This window comes from Aotus nancymaae, unplaced genomic scaffold (genome assembly GCF_030222135.1).
Source record: "Aotus nancymaae isolate 86718 unplaced genomic scaffold, 86718_ANA_hifiasm-v0.15.2.pri h1tg000016l, whole genome shotgun sequence".
Lineage (NCBI taxonomy): Eukaryota > Metazoa > Chordata > Mammalia > Primates > Aotidae > Aotus > Aotus nancymaae.
The window spans coordinates 58962197-58983574 of NW_026988428.1; the positions used below are offsets into that span (position 1 = coordinate 58962197).

General features: G+C 40.3%; 2 protein-coding genes across 13 annotated transcripts in view; one reads left to right on the forward strand and one right to left on the reverse strand.

Moving 5' to 3' along the window:
- Positions 1-21378, forward strand: part of PPFIBP1 (PPFIA binding protein 1) — a 172699-nt gene that overhangs the window by 54156 nt on the left and 97165 nt on the right. The gene's annotated exons all lie outside the window — the stretch shown is intronic.
- On the reverse strand, positions 18383-19991 carry LOC105720579 (uncharacterized protein C12orf71). The gene is made up of 2 exons (XM_021666864.2): positions 19464-19991; positions 18383-18646 (listed from the first exon to the last, which is right to left on the reverse strand). The coding sequence occupies exons 1-2, from the start codon at positions 19989-19991 to the stop codon at positions 18383-18385; spliced, it is 792 nt and encodes a 263-aa protein (XP_021522539.2).

Genomic DNA, 21378 nt, shown 5'->3' on the forward strand with positions numbered 1-21378 from the left:
CCCCATGCACCCCACTCCTCACTGTCCCTCCCCTCCCCTCTCCTCCCCACCCCCGACCTAGCCCTGTGAGTGTTTTTCCCTTCCCTGGGCCCAAGTGTTCTCATTGTTTATCACCTGCCTATGAGTGAAAACATGCGGTGTTTGGTTTTCTGTTCTTGTGTCAGTTTGCTGAGAATCATGGTTTCTAGATTCATCCATGTCTCTACAAAGGACATGAACTCGTCATTTTTTATGGCTGCATAGTATTCTATGGTGTATATGTGCCACATATTCTTTCTCCAGTCTATCATTGATGGGCCTTTGGATTGATTCCAGGTCTTTACTAAACAGCACCACAACAAACATATGTGTGCATGTGTCTTTATAATAGAACGATTTATAATCCTTTGGGTATATACCCAGTAATGGGATTGCTGGGTCAAATGGAATTTCTATTTTTAGATCCTTGAGGAATCACCACACTGTCTTCTATATGGCTTGAACTAGTTTACACTACCACCAACAGTGTAAAAGTGTTCCTTTTTCTCCACATCCTCTCCAGCATCTGTTGTCTCCAGATTTTTTAATGATTGCTATTCTAACTGTCGTGAGATTGTATCTCAATGTGGTTTTTATTTGCATTTCTCTAATGACCAGTGATGATGAGCACTTTTTCATATGTTTGTTGGCTGTATAAATGTCTTTTGAAAAGTGTCTGTTCATATCCTTCACCCACTATTGAATGAGTTTGTTTTTTTCTTGTAAATCTGCTTTAGTTCTTTGTAGATTCTGAATATTAACCCTTTGTCAGATGGGTAAATTGCAAAAATTTTTTTCCCATTCTGTTGGTTGCTGGTTCATTATAATGATTGTTTCTTTTGCTGTGCAGAAGCTCTTAAGTTTAATTAGATCCCATTTGTCAATTTTGGCTTTTGCTGCCATTGCTTTTGGTGTTTTAGTCATGAAGTCCTTGCCTGTGCCTATGTCCTGAATGATATTGCCTAGGTTTTCTTCTAGGATTTTTATGGTGTTAGTTCTTATGTTTAAATCTTTAATCCATCTGGAGTTAATTTTTGTATAAGGTGTAAGGAAGGTGTCCAGTTTCAGCTTCCTGCATATGGCCAGCCAGTTTTCCCAACACCATTTATTAAACAGGGAATCCTTTCCCCATTGCTTTTTTCCAGTTTGTCAAAGATCAGATGGTTGTAGATGTGTGCTGTTATTTCTGAGGCCTCTGTTCTGTTCCACTGGTCTATATCTCTGTTTTGGTCCCAGTACCATGCTGTTTTGATTATTGTAGCCTTGTAGTTTAGTTTGAAGTCAGACAGCATGATGCCTCCAGCTTTGTTCTTTTTGGTTAGGATTGTCTTGGCTATATGGCCTCTCTTTTGGCTCCATATGAAGTTTAAAGTGTTTTTTTTCCAGATCTGTGAAGAAGGTCAGTAGTAGCTTGATGGGGATAGCATTAAATCTATAAATTACTTTGGGTAGTATGGCCATTTTCACAGTATTGATTCTTCCTAACCATGAGCATGGAAGGTGTCCTCTCTTATTTCCTTGTTCAGTGGTTTGTAGTTGTCCTTGAAGAGATCTTTTACATCCTTTGTTAGTTGTATTCCTAGGTGTTTTATTCTCTTTGTAGCAATTGTAAATGAGAGTTCATTCATGATTTGGGTCTCTGTTTGTCTGTTGTTGGTGTATAGGAATGCTTGTGATTTCTACACATTGATTTTGTATCCTGAGACTTTGCCAAAGTTGCTGATTAGCTTGAGGAGGTTTTGGGCTGAGATGATGGAGTCTTCTAAATATACAATCATGTCATCTGCAAATCAGGACAATTTGATTTCTTCTTTTCCTAATTGAATACACTTTATTTCTTTTTCTTGCCTAATTGCTCTGGCTAGAACTTCCAATACTATACTGAATAGGAGTGGTGAGAGAGGGCATCCTTGTCTAGTGCCAGTTTTTAAATGGAATCCTTCTAGTTTTTGCCCATTCAGTATGATATTGGCTGTGAGTTTGTCATAAATAGCTTTTATTATTTTGAGATATGTTCCATCGATACCTAGTTTATTGAGAGTTTTTAGCATAAAGGGCCATTGAATTTTGTCGAAGGCCTTCTCTGCATCTATTGAGATAATCATGTGGTTTTTGTCTTTGGTTCTGTTTATATGGTGGATTACGTTCATAGATTTGCATATGTCGAACCAGCCTTGCATCCCCAGGATGAAGCCTACTTGATTGTGGTGGATAAGCTTTTTGATGTGCTGTTGGGTTTGGTTTGCCAGTATTTTATTGAAGATTTTTGCATCGATGTTCATCATGGATATTGGCCTGTAGTTTTCTTTTTTAGTTTTGTCTCTGCCAGGTTTTGGTATCAGGATGATGCTGGTCTCATAGAAAGAATTAGGGAAGACTCCCTCTTTATGTATTGTTTGGAATAGTTTCAGCAGGAATGGTACCAGCTCCTCTTTGTATGTCTGGTAGAATTTGGCTGTGAACCCATCTGGACTTGGACTTTTTTTGGATGGTAGGCTGTTAATTGCTGCCTCGACTTCAGACCTTGTTATTGGTCTATTCAGGGTTTCAACTTCTTCCTGGCTTAGTCTTGGGAGTGTGCAAGTATCCAGGAATGTATCCGTTTCTTCCAGATTTACTGGTTTATGTGCATTGAGCTGTTTGTAGTAATCTCTGATAGTAGTTTGTATTTCCAAGGAATTGGTGGTGATCTCACCTTTTTTGTTTTTTATTGCATCTATTAGATTCTTCTCTCTTTTCTTTTTTATTAGTCTAGCTAGCAGTCTGTCTATTTTGTTGATCTTTTCAAAAAACCAGCTCCTGGATTTATTGATTTCTTTTGAAGGGTTTTTTGTGTCTCTATCTTCTTCAGTTCTGCTCTGATCTTAGTTATTTCTTGTTTTCTGCTTGCTTTTGAGTTTTTTTTTTATCTTGCTCCTCTGGCTCTTTCAATTTTGATGATAGGGTATCGATTTTAGATCTTTCCTTGTTTCTCATGTGGGCGTTTATTGCTATAAATTTCCCTCTAGACACTGCTTTAAATGTATCCCATAGATTCTGCTACATTGTGTCTTCATTCTCATTGGTTTTGAAGAACATTTTTATTTCTGCCTTCATTTCATTGTTTATCCATTCATCATTCAAGAGCAAGTTGTTCAGTTTCCATGTGATTATGCGGTTTTGAGTGCTTTTCTTAATCCTGAGTTCTAATTTGATTGCGCTGTGGTCTGAGAGACTGTTTCTTATGATTTCTGTTCTTTTACATTTGCTGAGGAGTGATTTACTTCCTGTGGTCAATTTTAGAGTAAGTGTGATGTGGTACTGAGAAGAATGTGTATTCTGTGGATTTGGGGTGGAGTGTCCTGTAAGTGTGTATTAGGTCTGCTTGGTCCAGATCTGCATTCAAGTCCTGGATATCCTTGTTGACTTTCTGTTTCGTTGATCTGTCCAATATTGTCAGTGGAGTGTTAAAGTCTCCCACTATTATTGTGCAGGAATCTAAGTCTCTTTGTAGGTCATTAAGAACTTGCTTTATGTTCTGTGTGCTCCTGCATTGGGTGCATATATATTTAGGATTGTTAGCTCTTCTTGTTGCATTGATCCTTTTACCATTATATGATGCCCTTCTTTGTCTCTTTTGATCTTTGTTGGTTTAAAGTCCATTTTATCAGAGTCTAGGATTGCTACCCCTGCTTTTTTTTGCTCTGCATTTGCTTGGTAAATCTTCCATCCCTTTATTTTGAGTCTATGTGAGTCTTTGTATGTGAGATGGGTCTCCTGAATACAGCACACCCATGGGCCTTGACTTTTTATCCAGTTTGCCAGCCTGTGTCTTTTGATTGGGGCATTTAGGCCATTTACATTCAACATTAATATTGTTATGTTTGAATTTGATCCTGCCATTTTGTTACTGGCTGGTTGTTTTGCCCATTATTTGATGCAGTTTCTTCGTTGTGTCGTTCTTTACCATTTGGTATGCTTTTGCAGTGGCTGGTACTGGTTGTTCATTTCCATGTTTAGTACTTCCTTCAAGAGCTCTTGTAAGGCAGGTCTTGCAGTGATGAAATCTGTCAGTAATTGCTTGTCCATAAAGGATTTTATTTCTCCTTCACTTATGAAGCTTAGTTTGGCCCGATATGAAATTCTGGGTAGTAAGTTATTTTCTTTAAAGATGTTGAATATTGGCCCCTACTCCCTTCTAGCTTGTAGGATTTCTGCTGAGAGATCTGCTGTGAGTCTGATGATCTTTCCTTTGTAGGTGACTCGTCCTTTCTCTCTGGCTGCCCTTAGGATTTTTCCTTCATTTCAACCCTGGTGAATCTGACGATTATGTGCCTTGAAGTTTCTCTTCTTGAGGAGTATCTTTGTGGTGTTCTCTGAATTTCCTGGATTTGAATGTTGGCCTGCCTTGTTAGGTTGGGGAAGTTCTCTTGGATAATATCCTGAAGAGTGTTTTCCAGCTTGGATTCATTCTTCCTGTCACATTCAGGTATGCCGATCAAGCATAGATTAGGTCTTTTCACATAATCACATAGTTCTTGGAGGCTTTGTTCATTTCTTTTCACTCTTTTTTCTCTAATCCTTCCTTCTTGTTTTATTTCATTGATTTGATCTTCAATCTCTGATATCCTTTCTTCTGCTTGATCAATTCGGCTGTTGAAACTTGTGTATGCCTCGTGAAGTTCTCATGCTGTGTTCCTCAGCTCCATCAAGACATTTATGTTTTTCTCTAGGCTGGTTATTTTAGTTAGCATTTCATCTAACCTTTTTTCAAGGTTCTTAGTTTCTTTTCATTGGGTTAGACGTGGTCTTTTAACTCAGAGAAGTTTGTTATTACCTATCTTCTGAAGCCTGCTTCTGTCAATTTGTCAAACTAGTGCTCTGTCTTGTTTTTTCTTTGATGGTAAGAAGCTGTGATCCCTGGGGGGAGGAGAGGTGTTCTGGTCTTTGGTGGATTCATCCTTTTTGTGCTGGTTTTTTCCCATCTTCGTGGATTTATCTCCCTTTGATCTTTGATGTTGGTGATTTCGGGAGGAATCTGAGAATACATTCTTTTTGTTGAGGTTGGAGCTATATCTTTTTTGGCCTGTAGAGGTGCTGCTGGGCTGCTTTGGATTCAGTCAGGCTGCTGGGTCGGTGGTCTTCCCCTGGAGTTTGTTTGCAGGTGATATTAGCCCTGCCTTCCCAATGGTGTCTCTCCTTCCCGGAGCTCAATCTTCCCCATTGGGGTCAAACTGGTGTTTTTGCTGGGAAGCTCTCCAGAGCGCTGGCTTCAGTTTGAGTTTTGGAGGGGTGGGGCTGCCAGGCCTTATAGCCTGTTTCCCTGCTTTCAACTCTCCCTCTTTCTGTAGGACAGGTAGTTTCATCACGCTGGCTCGTCCACACTTCCGTCCAGGTCTGTGCCAACTTGTGGCACCAGGTGGGAGCCATCGCTCAGATTTGCATTGACAACCCATGGCGCCCCTCAGTCTGGCGGGGTTGTCGTGGACCGTGGGTTGCAGGGGATGAGGGAACCAAAGGATTGGAATCAGAGGACCAAAAGGGTGAAGTCCCCAACCCTCTGAGCCAGCTGCACTTTCCAGGTGGGATCGGCCCACCCTGTCTCGGTTTGCCCTCTGTGGGCTGCACTCCCCCTGCTACTTTGCTCGCCTTCTCTGTGCTATTTTCAGAATCCTACCAGTCCCACAGCGACAAATCCAGCACCTCACTTGGAATCGTGAAGTCCTCTAGCCCTCTGCATCTCATGCGCTAGGAGCTGCATTCCGACGTTGCCTCCTCTTGGCCATCTTGGCACCCCCAGTTATGCATATCTTTTTGGTTGTATTTTGTTTGTTTAGGGACTAAAGTCATTTTAATTCGTTGGCACTTTGGAATGATGTTGAACTTTAGGTAGCCAAGTGATTTGTCTGTTTCATTGTGATATTCTAAGCTGCTTACTCAACAGGATCAGATGAAGATGTTTTTGTAGATTACTCTTGTGGGGTGTGGCCAGGTGGAAGCCCTCTCTGGTATGATAGGCTTATTGTCCTGGCAGAGAAGGGCTTTGGTCGTGTACAAGGAGGGACTATGTAGAGGAAGAGAAAATAGATCCAGAAGAGAGATGTGTCTGGATTCCCATAGAAACTGTCAGGATAGCTTGCAAATCAGATTAAGAACCTGCAAAAGTAAGAGCCCCAGGGAAGACTTGGCTTATGAGACCTGAGGCGTCTAGGAAGATGAATAGAGAAAGAAAAATTGAGGCAGACCTGAGCTCAAAAGGGACTCTCAAAGAATTTTCTGAACAAATTCATTAAGTCTAATTTGTTTTAAGGAAGTTTTGAAAAACCAATTCTTCAAAGTATGAATCTTGAGCCAAGATTGAACTTAAAAGTATACAACTAGGAAAAAATGTATTTTCCCAGACAAATAGGGGATGTGAGCATGTGGGCTTTGCCTTCAGATCTTCCTGCATTCAGATCACAATTCCACCACTTTCTTGTCTCCGGACCTCACCTTCCACATCTGTAAAATGGGGTGTTAAAAGGTCCACCTCTAAAATGCCCCCAAAATTTGCTGTAATAATTGACTACAATAGTATTAGCAGTATGCTTCAGGACATATAGATCTAGCACTAAAAATGATATTTCTTATTCTTGTTACTAAGATTACCGATTTATATCTGATACTTTATGAGTTTTCAGGTTACTTTTTAAAAATATGAGACTTTGGTTTTTAATTTATTTTAAGTGTGGTGAGTACTAACAAAAATATGTTTTCTACTTGCCTCACCTTAGAGTGAAACTCAGAGGAAGGATGAAAGGAAACATTTGTCCATGTGTCCTTGGCATGTTCCTCCCCAGGGTGAGTCAGTGAAGACACTCCTGGTTGTCTGAACTGGTTTACTTAGTTCAGAAAGAGACCAGTGGAGCTTTGTGGGAAACTAGGGTTATTTTGCATAAAGGAAATTTGTAATTTTATACATTATACTCTGTCTCTTTTTTTTTTTTTTTTTTTTTTGAGAGACAGGGTCTCCGTTTGATGCCCAGGCTGGAGTACAATGGTGCGATCCTTGCTCACTGCAGCCTTGAGCTCCTGGGCTCAAGTGATCCTCCCACCTTAGTCTCCCGAGTAGCTGGAACTATAGACGTGTGCCAACATGCCTGCTTGTTTTTAAAGTTTTTTAGAGACAGAGTCTTGTTTTATTGCCAAGGCTAGTCTTGAACTCCTGGCTTCAAGTGATCTTCCCACCTTGGCCTCCCAAAGAACTGAGATTACAAGTGTGAGCCACTGCTCCTGGCTGTACTTTTAGTCCTAGGTTTTCTGGCAACTGGCAAATATATGAAATTTCATTTGCCTAAGAGTGCAGGCAACACCCTATTCTCTCCTCTGTGTCAGTGGTCCTTGGGTTATGGATGATAGTGGTGAAAGCTGTCTGATTATACCGCTTCTGAGGCTGAATGCACCCAGACACAAGAATGAGGTGGGAGCCCCTTGTCCAGTTTCATCTCTGTCTTCTCTTCATTAGGCCAAGGAAGGCCATGGGACTGTACTGTTACCTATTCACTCAGGCCTGCCTGTATCATCCCTCCACCCTGTAGTGTAGTGGTTTGTAAGTAGGAAATTTGTAACCACTGAGATGATGTCATCCCCAAAGAAAGCATCTACTGTGGCTTTATCCTTTACATCCTTTTCTCTGTACCCGTTTTGCAGTCTTTATCACTTTCATTATTATGTGGGGATTGGGACTTTCTGTCTCCTTACTGTCTTTTGTGAACTAAATATTATTTTAGGCAGTTCGTACTAAAAATTCTAAAAATACTGCTTGAGGATGGCGGTCTTATTTGGAATTCTGTCACCTGTGGTTTGTCTCGTGCTTAATTGATTCATGATAATTTGGACAATAAGTAAATGATTTTCTTTTCATCATGTCCTAACTCACAAAATGTTTTCCTTTTCATGTTTTTTTTTAGTGCTCTCTCCTTTTCCTGCCAAATATCTAGGCTCACTTTACCATCAGATAGAGATTTAGTTGGGCTTTTAGAACTTTCTCTTCAAGCAGATGCTGTGTGTGTGTGTGTGTGTGTGTGTGTGTGTGTGTGTGTGTGTGTGTGAAGTGTTTGGGCTGATAGAAGCTATTTGCTCATCTTGTCAAAGCCATAGCAGTCTTTTCATTCTCAGTTGCTTTGCTTTCTCCTCACCTCTTGGGAAATTGGCAGCCAGTGACTTTGATTTTTTTTTTCTCTATGAGACAAATATGCTAGCGTATAACTAGACAGAGGAACAGTTTACACATTTAGCAAATGATCAAATAAGTGGTGTGTGTGTGTGTGTGTGTGTGTGTGTGAGAGAATACATGCTGATTCTATAACTGAGCAAATGGTGTTTTTTCTCTCAAGTCTCCATGCATTTATACATTTAATTAGGAGGCCTAAGTATCTATGATGGCTTTTAGATATATAGCCTCAATAGTTTTTTAAGAAGGGGGAAGAGGTTCCAAGACAATTTTGACTCTTACTTAGTGGATGTGTGGTTTAATGTTATGATATTTTGGGCAAACCTGGGTTCTGACTCCATCGTTTCAGTGAGCCATACTTTCCCATTGCTTCAGGAGTAGAGAAGTAGGTGAAGGGATTTCAATAGTTCTTAAATCTATTATTTAGCAGTAGCTCGAGGCTGTGTGCATCATAATTGAAGAAATGAGATAGGGTCCCCTGGGTGTGCCCTGCATTCCTTCCATTCCATAGTGCCGTTCTAGTCTCCTGGTCAAATCACAGCCCAGAGCTGCTTCAGTCAAGAGGAGACTTAAATTAGGGATGTGCAATCTTCAGCCATGGTAGCAGGATCCATTTAGTCCCTAGGCAGAAGACACCATGTGCTGTCTCTGTAGAAATGGTAGCAGCTTTCAGATCAAAATAGCCCTGAGAGTTTCTTGTGACTATTACCTTGAACTGAGGTGTAATCCCTTACCAGTGGTGGAATCCTAACTACAGTACAACAGTTAATTGTATTCTATGTTCTCATTTGTGGTTCAGAACACAAATTGTTATTGTTCATCAGCTTTTCTTGTTTTTTACCTAATTCCTTTATGGTTGTAGTAGCAGTTATATGTTTGGCTTGACATAGTGAGGCTATTTGACACTGTGATATTAAGATATTTTTAAGGAAAAGTCATCAGCTGTCTTCCTGGGTTATTCTGGGCATTTTGTACTCTATTTTGGATCTAATTTTTCTTGCTCTTGATTTCTGATTAGCTGTTCTTCCTCCTTGCCTTGGCCTCTCAACTTGCTTGGAAGCTTTATCAACAGATTTTCACTTGGATGACTGCTTTGTTCAACAAATAAACATTTTCTGGTTCTAAGCATGGAATTCCTGCAACAGGGAAGCTGGCTTCCAATACATTGATGTCCAGAAGTTGTTTTCCTGCTTGAGGAGGGGAGGTCACATTTCCTGCTTGAGGAGAGAAATGTGAATTCTGGGGCCTTTTCAAAACTTCTGGATGATTTGGTGAGATTTAAATTGTGTTATTTTTGATAAAGTTTTAGCAACTAAAGAGCGTATTATTTGCTTAGAAGAGTCAGATTTTTGGTTTTTTTGTGGCGTACGTTGGTCTTGCCTAAGGTCACACAGAGGCCTTTCAACAAGGTTGGGCCTACTTTGTGGTTGGGATAGTTGAAACCAAGTATCAAGGAGGAAATAAGAGTGGCAGACCTTAAAGTATTAGATTTCTCACAACAGAAAACAGCAACACCCAAGAAAAATCCATTTACCTTCACCCACAGTCCCCCTGGCCTGTGGACCTCTTTCTCCTCTTGTTAGACAGCAGAACAGCAATCTCTTCTTTCTAAGACTGTGAGTGATTTGAGGGGGCTGGAAAACACCACCAAGTACCTCTATCCAGAGGGTGACTTTAATTTCCTCACTTTGTGGCCTTACTAAATTCTCAGAAGGTAAAGCTGAAAGAACTCAGAGTGGATGGCTGGGTTTTTGCATTCTTTACCTAATACAATCAGTTAATTCTTTTTTTTTTTTTTTTTTTTTTTTATGGTAGTTGTGTGCTGTGTGAAATGATTGTGAACACTGAATGACCAAATACGTTTCCTAGGGAAGTGCAAAGGGAGGTTCTTGCAAGTCTTTGGCCACAATGCTTTTGCCAACAGATCAATACAGAACCTTGTTTTATGTGTGTTTCTGTTTAGACACCGTTTTCACATACGTTGTTGAGTCATTAACACTGACACATAGCCAATAGCTCTGTAACTTAGGCCTGAAGGAAGCTAACCTCACACACTGGTTTCATCCTTGAGACACGGCCTTGTTGCCTCAGGAACACCAGGCAGCACTTCGGCACTGTGCTTGGAGCCATTTTAAACAGCATGATGATCGACAAGCACAAAGATGTGAAAAATGTGGCACAGAATAGACCTTGAATAGGACACTTTATGGCAGGAGGGCTGCACTCCTGCAAGAAAGCAGAGCATTGCCTTGTTCAGCCTGAGCTGGGAACTCTGCAAGGGTGACTCAGAATTCTCGCAGCTCTGAATGTGTCCATGAATGAGTGTGAAGGTACTAATGTGGGGGTTGCAAACAAATTTTAGCAAGTGGGCCAATTCACATATGTCAACTGTATAATAGAAACAGAGTAATCCCAATTGTTGTGACAGGAAGCTTTCTCAGTCCCACTCTGTGGATAATGTAGAAAACCAATTATTTAAGGTAAAAATGAACTGTAAGCTGATATAGCCAGACCAATGTCCGGAAGACGTTTTTAAATAGGCTCGTGTCAGATGAAGACAGGCAAGGAGAATGTGCCCAATAAATTATCATTTGTTGTTTAATGAATGATAATTAGCCCCACTGCCAGGCTTTGAACATTTAGAGAATGGGAACACCATCATGTCCTTGGCATTAAAGGTAATAATGGCTAGCACCTAGGGGCACCTCAGCAAGTGAATGAATCCTAAATAAATGAATGAAAGAGCAGAGAGAATTCTTAGTGATGCCTGATGACCCACAGTAGGGCACCTTAGGAGTCTCGTGCATCTTTTTAGCCTAGATATATAATTTCCTGGCCACTGTGTTCCTTAAATTAACTTGCATAAATGTGTACCAACGGGCAGAAACAGTAGTGGTCTGATCATGAAAGGTAATCATGTGACACAGAGATTATGTATCATGCTCATTTTTATGCACAGCCCTAGCACGTTAATGTTCATTAAATGGACTTGAATGCATGAATGAATTTAAACGTCTAGAATATTTAGAAATGCATTGGCTTTAAAAAATCTTCTTAAATTCAAAAGACAGGTGACTTTGTAAGTCACTTTGTACTGTAAGTCTGTACTCAGAGAAGTAGAAAGATGCGGATGTTCTTTTGTTAGCTAGCTTTGTCTGTTGTATGAAACTGAGCCTTTGCACTCAGGGAACATCTACACTATGCTGTGTCCCCGTGCACCTCCCTCATATAAATATCCAGGGACGAGAGTTAATTAAAGTAGAAGCTAGTTAGGTTTTCTGAAAGGAAATGACATTCAATTTCAGATATTATCTGTTTAAATTATTTCCTGCAGATTAACTGTTCATTTTACGAATTATTTATCATGGAGCTACTGAATGAAGAAACTGGGCCCAGGGCTTTGGAGTATGCAAAGATAAGCAGAACATAGGGGCTTTTGTCTAGTGGGAGGGAAAGATATGAGTGCATATTTTTGTAAATCTGGATAAAATATACACTAACTACAGTTAAGAGTGAAGTGCTGTGGTGGCACGAGGAAGAGTGAGGTTAATTCCAGCCTGCTCTGTTCTACAGAGGAGCTTCAATGTTACTTGGGTCTTGAATACCCATTTGGGAGTAGATGGGCAGCAGGGTAGACTGGAGAAGTAGCAGTTAGGACAGTTCCAAGAAGAGGTAACAGCATGGGCAAAAGCACTGGAGCACGAAGGTATAAGGAACAAGTAACATAAAGGTTCTAGAACGAGGGGCAGGCTGGAATATTGTGAAATAAGACCAGAAAACTGCCTCAGGATCTGATTATAGAGAGATTTAATGGCAGGTTGCTTGGACTTTATTCTGTAGTCATTAGGAGCAGTAGCAGATTTTAAAACAGAGGAATCACGTGACAGCAAGTAGCAGCAGCTAAAATTTGCAAGCAGTTTTATGTGCCAGGTCCTAATCCTTACCACAGCCCTTTGAGGCTAATAACAATTAGTATTGCAGTTTGTAGATGAGGAAACAGCACAGAGAGGTTAAGTAACTTCACCAGGATCCACAGCAAATAAGTGGTGGACTGGGAATTGAAGCCAGCAAGTCAGACTTAAGAACTTGGGTTTTTAATCTGATATTGAAAAATAAGATTCAGAGAGTCTTTGAACTTTTAAAATTATTTGCAAAGTCATCAGTATGTATGAATATGCACATTAGTTTAAGAGAGGATCTGTAGCTTTAATCATGTAAGCTATAAATGCTTAAAAATGTTAATAAAGACTGTATAAGCCAGGCATGGTAGCTTTGGGGATTACATGCCTGTAATCCCAACACTTTGGGAGGCCAAAGTAGGCAGATCACTTAAGGCCAGGAGTTCAAGATTAACCTGGCCAACATGGTGAAGCCCCGTCTCTGCTAAAAATATATAAATCAGCCTGTATGGTTAGTCCCAGCTACTTGGGACACTGAGATATGAGAATCGCTTGAACCCAGGAGGCAGAGGTTCCAGTGAGCAGAGATCGTGCCACTGCACCCCAGCCTGGGCAACAGAGTGAGAATCTGTCTCAAAAAGAAAAAAAAAAAGACTACGTAGAGCACCCTCTTTCACTCTCAGAAGTCCCCCAGAGTGCACAATACATTATATGGTGACTATGCCTGTTCTTGTTAGGTTGGAAGAAGCAGAACAATCTGTCACTGCTCAAAATAAAAGAAAACATCAAAACAATTTGAAGAAATTGTTAGTATTATAAGTGTCAGGTTGTTCTTGATTTATGAGAAACAGAAAATGTACAAGACGGTGTTCTGAAGGTAGACACGAGTTATTCAGGCGTTGAACTTGCAAAAATTTCAAAGGGCAGAGGACCTATCTCCCCATTTGGCAAAAATTATTCATTTTAATCTCAGCAAAAGCTAGATAGACTCTGAAATCTTACATGTTCTGGAAAAATATCTAGATGCAGTCTGCTTTCAAATGAACCAGTTTACCTTTTTAGAGTTAGGACTTGAAGGATGAATATTTACCAATCTTTGAGACTGAAAATTCTTTGCAGCCAGATGTGCATCAAAGGCAGGTGCCAGGATGAATGAATGAATCCAGATTAAAGAATTGTCCAGTTTACATCACTGGAGAAATCCAATTCTTATCTAAGTTTTGTTTAGAGTAAATGTTGTAATGTTTTATATATGTGTATATCTCATAAGATGTTACTGTCATACAAGTATAGCAGATGAAATACTTTAATAGAGACCTGTACTACCTACTTACTAGAGCTTTACTTTATATTTTCCCCATCTTTGCTTTCTCATTTTCTCTTTTTTTCCCGCACTATCTGAAAGTACGTTGCAGATATCATGACACTTACACCCTTAAATATTTCAGCCTAAATTTCCTAAGAACCCAGTCTACATTCAGAACCAAAATGTCCTTTACTATAGTTTTTGTTTTGCTTTTGGTTTTGATCAAAGATGCCATCAAAAATCACAAATAGCAATTGGTTGTCATGTTTCTTTTGTCTCTTTTATGAACTATCTTGTTTCCCTGTCTTTTTTTTGTGTTTTCTTATGTTGCGTTTTATGATGTTAACATGTTTTAAAAGTCAAAGATAGTTGTCTGGTAAAATGTCCTATAGTCTAGACTCATCTGACTGTGTCCTCATAATTAGATTTAAATTAAACATAGTACTAGCAAGTGTACATTGCTTCTCCTCAGACGGTGCATGATATTAGCTAGGATAAGTTTAATCACTTGGCTAAGTTGGTGTTGACCAGATCTCTTCATTGTAAAGGTGCCTAATCCTCTTGATAACTAAGAAGACATCTGTGGGATAATCTTAGAGACCATGTGCATGTTTTTTTTCCCTGACAGTGATTCACCCAATTGTTTCAGCATCTATTTCTGATCCTTATATGAATCAATTATTAAGTTTCTAGTTGTAATATGGTACTAACTTGATTTCTGAAGTCATTTTACGAAGAAAAATTCTCCTTTCCATCCCCATGCCCTGCTTGGGAAAATCTTGGCTCCAAAGACTCATGGCAGAAGGATCAATGAAAGTGAAACTTGAAAACAGCTATCCAAACACACATTAACTATGAAGATGCTTGAAGGGTTATCTTTGTGAGTGGGTATGCAGGAAACCTCTACCCTAGAGTGAGAGCTCTTTATTTTAGAGATTTGTACTTAAAATAATCTTTATTGATGCAGGTGAGGAAAATCTATATAAATTGCTATTCTGATTTTGTTTTGTTTTGTTTTTTCCCAGCCTGAGAGAATTCAGTAGTAATGAGATAAATTTTCTTTTAATGCCACAATCTGAAAAGTTATGATATTTACCATACCATTTGAAAATGTCTTGGAAGTAGTTCCTTTTAAAGCATATTATGTTGAAATCAAATGGGCATTAAAACCATGGAATTCCTTTGAAAGGTGGGATAAAGCGGAAATTGTTTTGTCTTGGTACTTCTTGATCTAGGCTAATAATCCTTTGGGGGAATTTATCCTGAGGCTTTTTACTGATTCTGCTCATGACTGGCTCACTCAGTGAGTGTTATCTGATGAAGATCTGATTTCACTTCTGAAAGCACAGCCTTGTTCTATTTGTTTGAGGTATCAGTAGGTAGCAGGAAAAGATTGACTCCAGGCAATGCAATATAAAACCCACCCATCCATCTTGAAATTGGAGGTTATCCTGCATGCTATGTAAGTTCTCCCACTTGCAATTTATAATAAGGTGACTTATATTTTTGAAGCAATTAACTGTTCATTTTAAGTTGACAAAATTGTTCTTTATTATTGCTGTAAGGACTTTCGCAGTCTCTAGGAAATTGTTTATAATTTGCTTCATTTTTCTTTTGTTTCGTAAGAGGATTTTAGACACTATTCTTGTGGTCAGTTAGACTTGGACCCATGAATCCTCTTAAACTGTGAATATGCTGATCTCAAAGTCCTGGTCTCAAGCGATCCTTGTGCCTTGGCCTCCCAAAGTGCTGAAATTATAGGTATGAGCCACTACACCTGGCTGATAACATATCTGACACTATAATGAAGAGATATTGAGATATTTCCTATTTTAAAATACTTTGTCTTGCTTTCTAATATATAGCATGCCACTCAACCTCAAAGGGTATGGAAAGCTTACTTTATTGTAAAGCCTTGCAAACTACATTGCTTAAATTTTAGTGACAGGTTCATACCTGTTAAGCAGGTTTATAAAACATGGATGAATAAACACAAGTATGTCAGAAATCTTAGTAAGAACAGTGTATCTTATTCAGTGTAGACAGTCTCTTAAAGTATTTTGATTGAGTTTGTTCTACAGCTTAATTACTAGAGTAAGAATTAAAATAACAAAACTGGTTGCAAGTCTCTTGAGGGTAAGAGGTCATCTTTCTTTCAGGCCTATGATAGTGTCTAGTCTAAAGCAACAGTAAGGCTCTATGCATATTTGTTAAATTAAATTTTCAATTTACTTTCTAAATTGATTTTAGAAATCTGGTCTAATAGATTTCTCAATCGCTAGGTCGCCGTCTCACATGACTTCCTCTTGATGGCCGTATCCTCTTCTTGTCTCCTTCCCTTTACACTCCTATTCTTTACCCAATTAACCAGTCACTTTTGACTTAAAGAATAGCAATTCTTTAAGCTGCTGTATTTTACTTTTTAAAATTTATATAGCCAGCATATATTAAAAACACTTAAAGAATTACATAGAGTCAGAGAGATAGATTACTCTGTACTAAAGGCTATGTTATGATTTTGGTTTTTTTTTTTTTTTTTAAGACGGAGTCTCATTCCATCACCCAGGTTGGAGTGGTGCCATCTTGGCTCACTGCACCCTCTGCCTCCTGTGTTCAAACATTCCTCCTGCCTCAGCCTCCCAAGTAGCTGGGATTACAGGTGCCTGCCACCGCACCTGGCTAATTTTTATATTTTTTTGTAGAGACAGGGTTTCACCATTTGCCCAGGCTGGTCTCAAACTCCTGACCTCAAATGATCCATCCACCTCGGCCTCCAAAGTGCTGGGATTACAGGTGTGAGCCACTGTGCCCGGCCACTGTGTTAGGATTTGCAATATAAAGAAATTAAGACCTGGTGCTTGTCATGAGAGCTCACAGTCTACAGGTAAAATAGACATATAAAGAGGGCTGAAAAGTACAGGTCATGGCAAGAAGGTGGCAGGGCAGGGAGTAGGGGACAGCTAAAGAAGGGTCATGATCCTTTACCTGAGGCATCAATATTGCCCCATAGTAACCCTAGAGCTGGATCTTAAAGAATCAGTTTCCCAGGCAGTCAGGGAATGGAGAGGAAAATCCCTATGGTTTTGTGTGTTGACCAGAGTGAGGAGCAAGTGTGCTCCCTTTGGGAATTTGATGAGTATAGATTTTAAAAAGATTTGGGAGAAGAGAAGGGCAAGGCATGGCAGACGTTACCAGATGTGGTAGACATGCCAAGTTGGGGAAGGAGGTGTATGGTTGGATCTAGAGGGAAGTGGATACAAGTCAGGGAACAGGTGTGGTGATAGGACTCCAAATCTTGGTGAAGTCAAAGATCAGGCAAAGGTGGAGGAGTGTGTTGAAGTGAGTTGTGGGTTGGGCAGGTGTTCTCAGGGAGGCAGACAAAGTTAGAGGTCTCAGGGTGTGATCTTGAGCACATATTCCTAAAAGGGCCTGATTTTTGATCTCCTCCCTCCCACTGTGTTGTCTTTCCTGGGCCATATTCACCACACTGTCTTTCACATGCATTGTTAACCAGCCGTGATCTCTTACCTCCACTACACACCAATTAAAGTCAGTTAAAGTCCTCCACCTTAAATAACCTCATTTGTAACTCAAAGAACCTCACATAGGAAACCTTTTACAACCAACCTCCCCATGCTGAATGGGTTATTCTTTCATTAGAACTCAATGTTTACTCACTACAGGGTATTATCACTCATACCCTGTATAGTCATATGTTTGCCTGGCTTTATCTCTTAAATAAGTTGCTTGAGCCTAAAGATTGTTTTATTTATTTATTTATTTATTTTGGCAAGCTAGAAAAGCATCTGGCACTCCTATTTGCTAAATATTTGTAGAAGAAAGGAAGAAGAGAGGAAGGAGAGGGATAAGGAAATTGGAATTGAGGAAAGGAAGGAATTTGAAACTAAAGAGTCATATGCTTTGCAACATAAATTCTGAAGGTCACACAGGTTGGTAGTGCCAGCCAAAGAAGGAGGAGAATGGTAGTGATGCTCGGGGGATGAGAATCAGGGCAAGAAGGCTGAGGACAGCCTTCCTCAAAGAAGTTGACATTTAGTGGAAGGTTTAATCACAATTGCAAAGGAATTTCAGAGGGCACAATGGGATGGATTGGGAGAGGATTTGGTTAAGATCTGCTGAAAATCCTGAACTTTTGGTAAATACTGCTCTGTGTTGGAAATATTTCAGTGAGAATTGACCCTTAATTAACTCTCACTCTTGGATATCCCTTGCAAGTTATCTGGAGAGTTCCTCAGAAGAAAGTACTTGCAGCAACAGTTGTCTCATAAACTTGTGTTATCTCATAAACTCTCACACTAACCCTGTGAGGTATGTATTACTGTCTTCCACATCTTTTGAATGAGGACAGCTAGACTTAGAATGGTTAAGTGGCGTTCAGAGTCCTCACATTGCTCCTAAGTGGGCCACTACTACAGTCAAGGCAACACATGCTGGAACCCATGAGGTCGCCAGGGAATATCAGAAGTGCTGTCCCATCTCCTGAAATTGAAACTAATTACCTCAGTGACTCAATACCCACTACCACTCGCTCAAGCGCTGTAAGTTCAACCCAAATCGTCCTGCCACCATGGGAATCTGATGGGTCACACTGCTGCCTACTGAAAATGGGGATTTGGGTTAATGATAGAATAGGTTAAAATCCATAAAATAGGTAAACTAGGGTAAAATACATAAGAATGGGTGAGAGGAGAGAAGAAGAATACTTCTGTTTAGGAAGCATACTACTACTTAAAGTTTGCTGAGAATACATTTGTCTTCTACACAACACATATGCTTTCAGTGTGAGTCAAGATGGTGTGCTGGAAGAGGAAGACATGGCTAACAAGAACATTTATTTTGTTTATTGAGGAAAAAATAAACTGATGAGGATTATTAATGGAATCCTTATTATAGATTATTTTAAACTTTACAAAAAGTTTAAAAATCTGTCTATATGGGATGTTCTAATTAAAGGGTTTCTCGAGGTTGAATTCTACCTCTGTGAAAGCATCTTTTCCTTAGTGCTGGCCGATAGGGATGCTTGGTGGCCTTTACAGGGTGCTCCCTCCTCAGCACTGGGGAGAGGACACGCTGTCTCAGCCAGCTGAAGGCCCACCCAAGACAGCACGGGGTCCGTGTGTGGGAGGGAGTGTCATCCTTCTCCGGCCGCTCTGACAGGATTGAGATCTCTGGAGCGCTTGTCCTTTGGCTGGCAGTTGCCTCACTTATCATCTGCCAAGAAAATGAAGGATGTGTTAGGTAGACTTAGCCATGACAGCAGCCAAGTCAACATTTACTCATTTATGGAATTCACATTTGTTTAGCAAAAATATCCCAAGTAGGCCAAGCATGGTGGCTCACGCCTGTAATCCTAACAATTTGGGAGACTGAGGCATGTGGATCACTTGAGGTCAGGAGTTTGAGACCAGCATGGCCAACATGGTGAAACCCCATCTCTACTAAAAGTACAAAAATTAGCTGGATGTGGTGGCGGATGCCTGTAATCCCAGCTACTCAGGAAGCTGAGACAGGAGAATTGCTTGAACCCAGGAGGCAGAGGTTGCAGTGAGCCAAGATTGTGCCATTGCAATCCAGCCTGGGTGACAGAGCGAGACTCTGTCTCAAAAAAAAAAAAAAATAGACCAATGTCAATGCAAAGTTTCAATGCCCATTAATATCATTAATACTAAAGATACACATTTTTGGCGGGAAGGGAGATATAGTTGTTAGCCCTTCTCCTTGCTTGCTACCCTCTTGTTTCTCTCAGCGTTCCACAGTCTTTTCCCTACATCTTCACCCTGACTCCTTCCCTTGTTATCTATCTCTCACTGGTATCACTCAGACCCCCTGGGACCTGCCTCCCAGTGATTGCAAGATTCTATGGTTCAACCCAGGCCTTTCCCTTGTCCTGTGAGGCATCTCTGCTCACCTCAGCCGGCTCATGTTCCTTAAGCCTTAGAGGAGTCTGTGGAGACTGCATAACATCTTTATTTTCTGGTGGTTCGCACTTGGGCAGGTCTTGACAAGCATCGTGTTCTTGATGACTGACCTGAGCCATTTCCAGAGGGGAGCCTCTGGACAGTTGGAAATCTTTCTGAGTAGTTTCAGGAAACACAGCGTCATCATCTTCATCATCTTTCGGGTTTTCTAGAAATGTCCGAAACTCTTGCACAAGATTATCCAGTTTGCTGACAGATAGTTTTGTCGTTTCTTTTGGGAACTTGTCTGTCCACAGGTTGTCGCCATTTAGAAGGCTATTAGCTATTGAGTCTGTGTTGTCAGAGCTGACGTCCACGTCCCAGGCCAGGAGGATGCTTAGTTTGCAAAACTGCTCTGGTTTGTCCTCAATTTGATCTTGTCTTTTCATGGGTCTCCGTATCATTTCAGTCCCCCATGCCCCTTGGATGGGAGGGAGGAAGTGGATGGAAGGACCCTTGGAAGGCGCATCTTCACAGGAGGTTGTGTCCTCACAGGAGGTTGTGTCCTCACAGGGGAAATAGCCCATGGAGAGGCTCAGGTTGGAAATAGATTTGGAGCTGCAGTCCTCTGTGTCGCTGTTAGAGGATGAATATGCCATGGAGTTCAAAGGCACAAATCTCTCTCAAGTCGAGTAGCTTCAAAAGAGAAAAAAAGAAAAAATAAGTGGGAGTGGGGAGAAGAGAATCATGGTACTTAAGCAAAAACAGTATCCATCCATTTTTCTTTTCTTTTTTTTTTTTTTAGACAGAGTCTCACTCTGTCGCCTAGGCTGGAGTGCAGTGGTGCCATCTCAGCTCACTGCAACCTCCGTGTCCCAGGTTCAAGTGATTCTCCTGTGTCAGCCTCCCGAATAGCTGGGATTACAGGTGCCTGCTACCACACATAGCTAATTTTTGTATTTTTAGTAGAGTTGGGGTTTTACCATGTTGCCCAGGCTGGTCTCAAATTCCTGACCTCTCAGGTGATCCATCCACCTTGCCCTCCCAAAGTGCTGGGATTTCAGGCAAGAGCCACCATGCCTGGCCCCATTCCCTTTTCTATTCAGAACTACCCCATTTAGATAGAAGTCTTATCCTGTTTTTACAATCTCTCAGTGAAGGGCAAAAGAGGCAGCCCTCTGCCTTTCAAAACTTGTTTCATTGTGTTATAATCCTTTCTGCTAAGCATGTCCACCTCTCATCATTTGTCCTACTACGCTTGTAAGATCTTGTATCATAAAAAGATGATTATCATATACAATTGGAAAAATATAGAAACATATGAAGATATAAACAAATATGCTATAGTCCCACCTTCTAAAGGTAATGATAACTATCAAAACATTTTGATGGACTTTCTTATCTTTTCTATTTATATAAATGTACATATATATATCTGTACACTTATACAATATATATACACATATACATATATGTGAATGTGGCTGTCATGTCTGTTGAAACTGAGATTATTTTATGGCATAGCCTAAAACAAACATATATACGGTTACTCTGCAATTTTTAACCACTTCTTATTAATGATCATTGGGTGAGAGTTATTGTTTTTACCAAATGAATCTGTAGTAAACCTGCTTTTCCATAAATCTTTGACTATGTCTCTTATTTTTCTATATGTAGGATTAATGGACCAAACATCACAAATATATCACAATCCTGTGCTAAATTGGTACCAAATTACTTTCCAGAAAGGTTTTTCTATTTAGATGCCCATCCTCCCACCGTCTGATGCCACTTTTTAGTACAGCTTTTTCTGTGAAGCCCCAAAGTAGGACTGAAGAACACATGCGTGTACACACACACACACACACACACACACAATGGTCATACCCTGCCCTGGTGGCTGCCACATGGAAGAAGTGCTGCTAACTCCTGAGGCAAAAGGGGAGACATCAGAAATCCTTCATATTTTGAGTCTCAGTGGCTGAAAGTCCAACTGTCAGAACTCTGTGCTCTGAGACTGTTGGTTACCTTGGCAACACAAAGAAC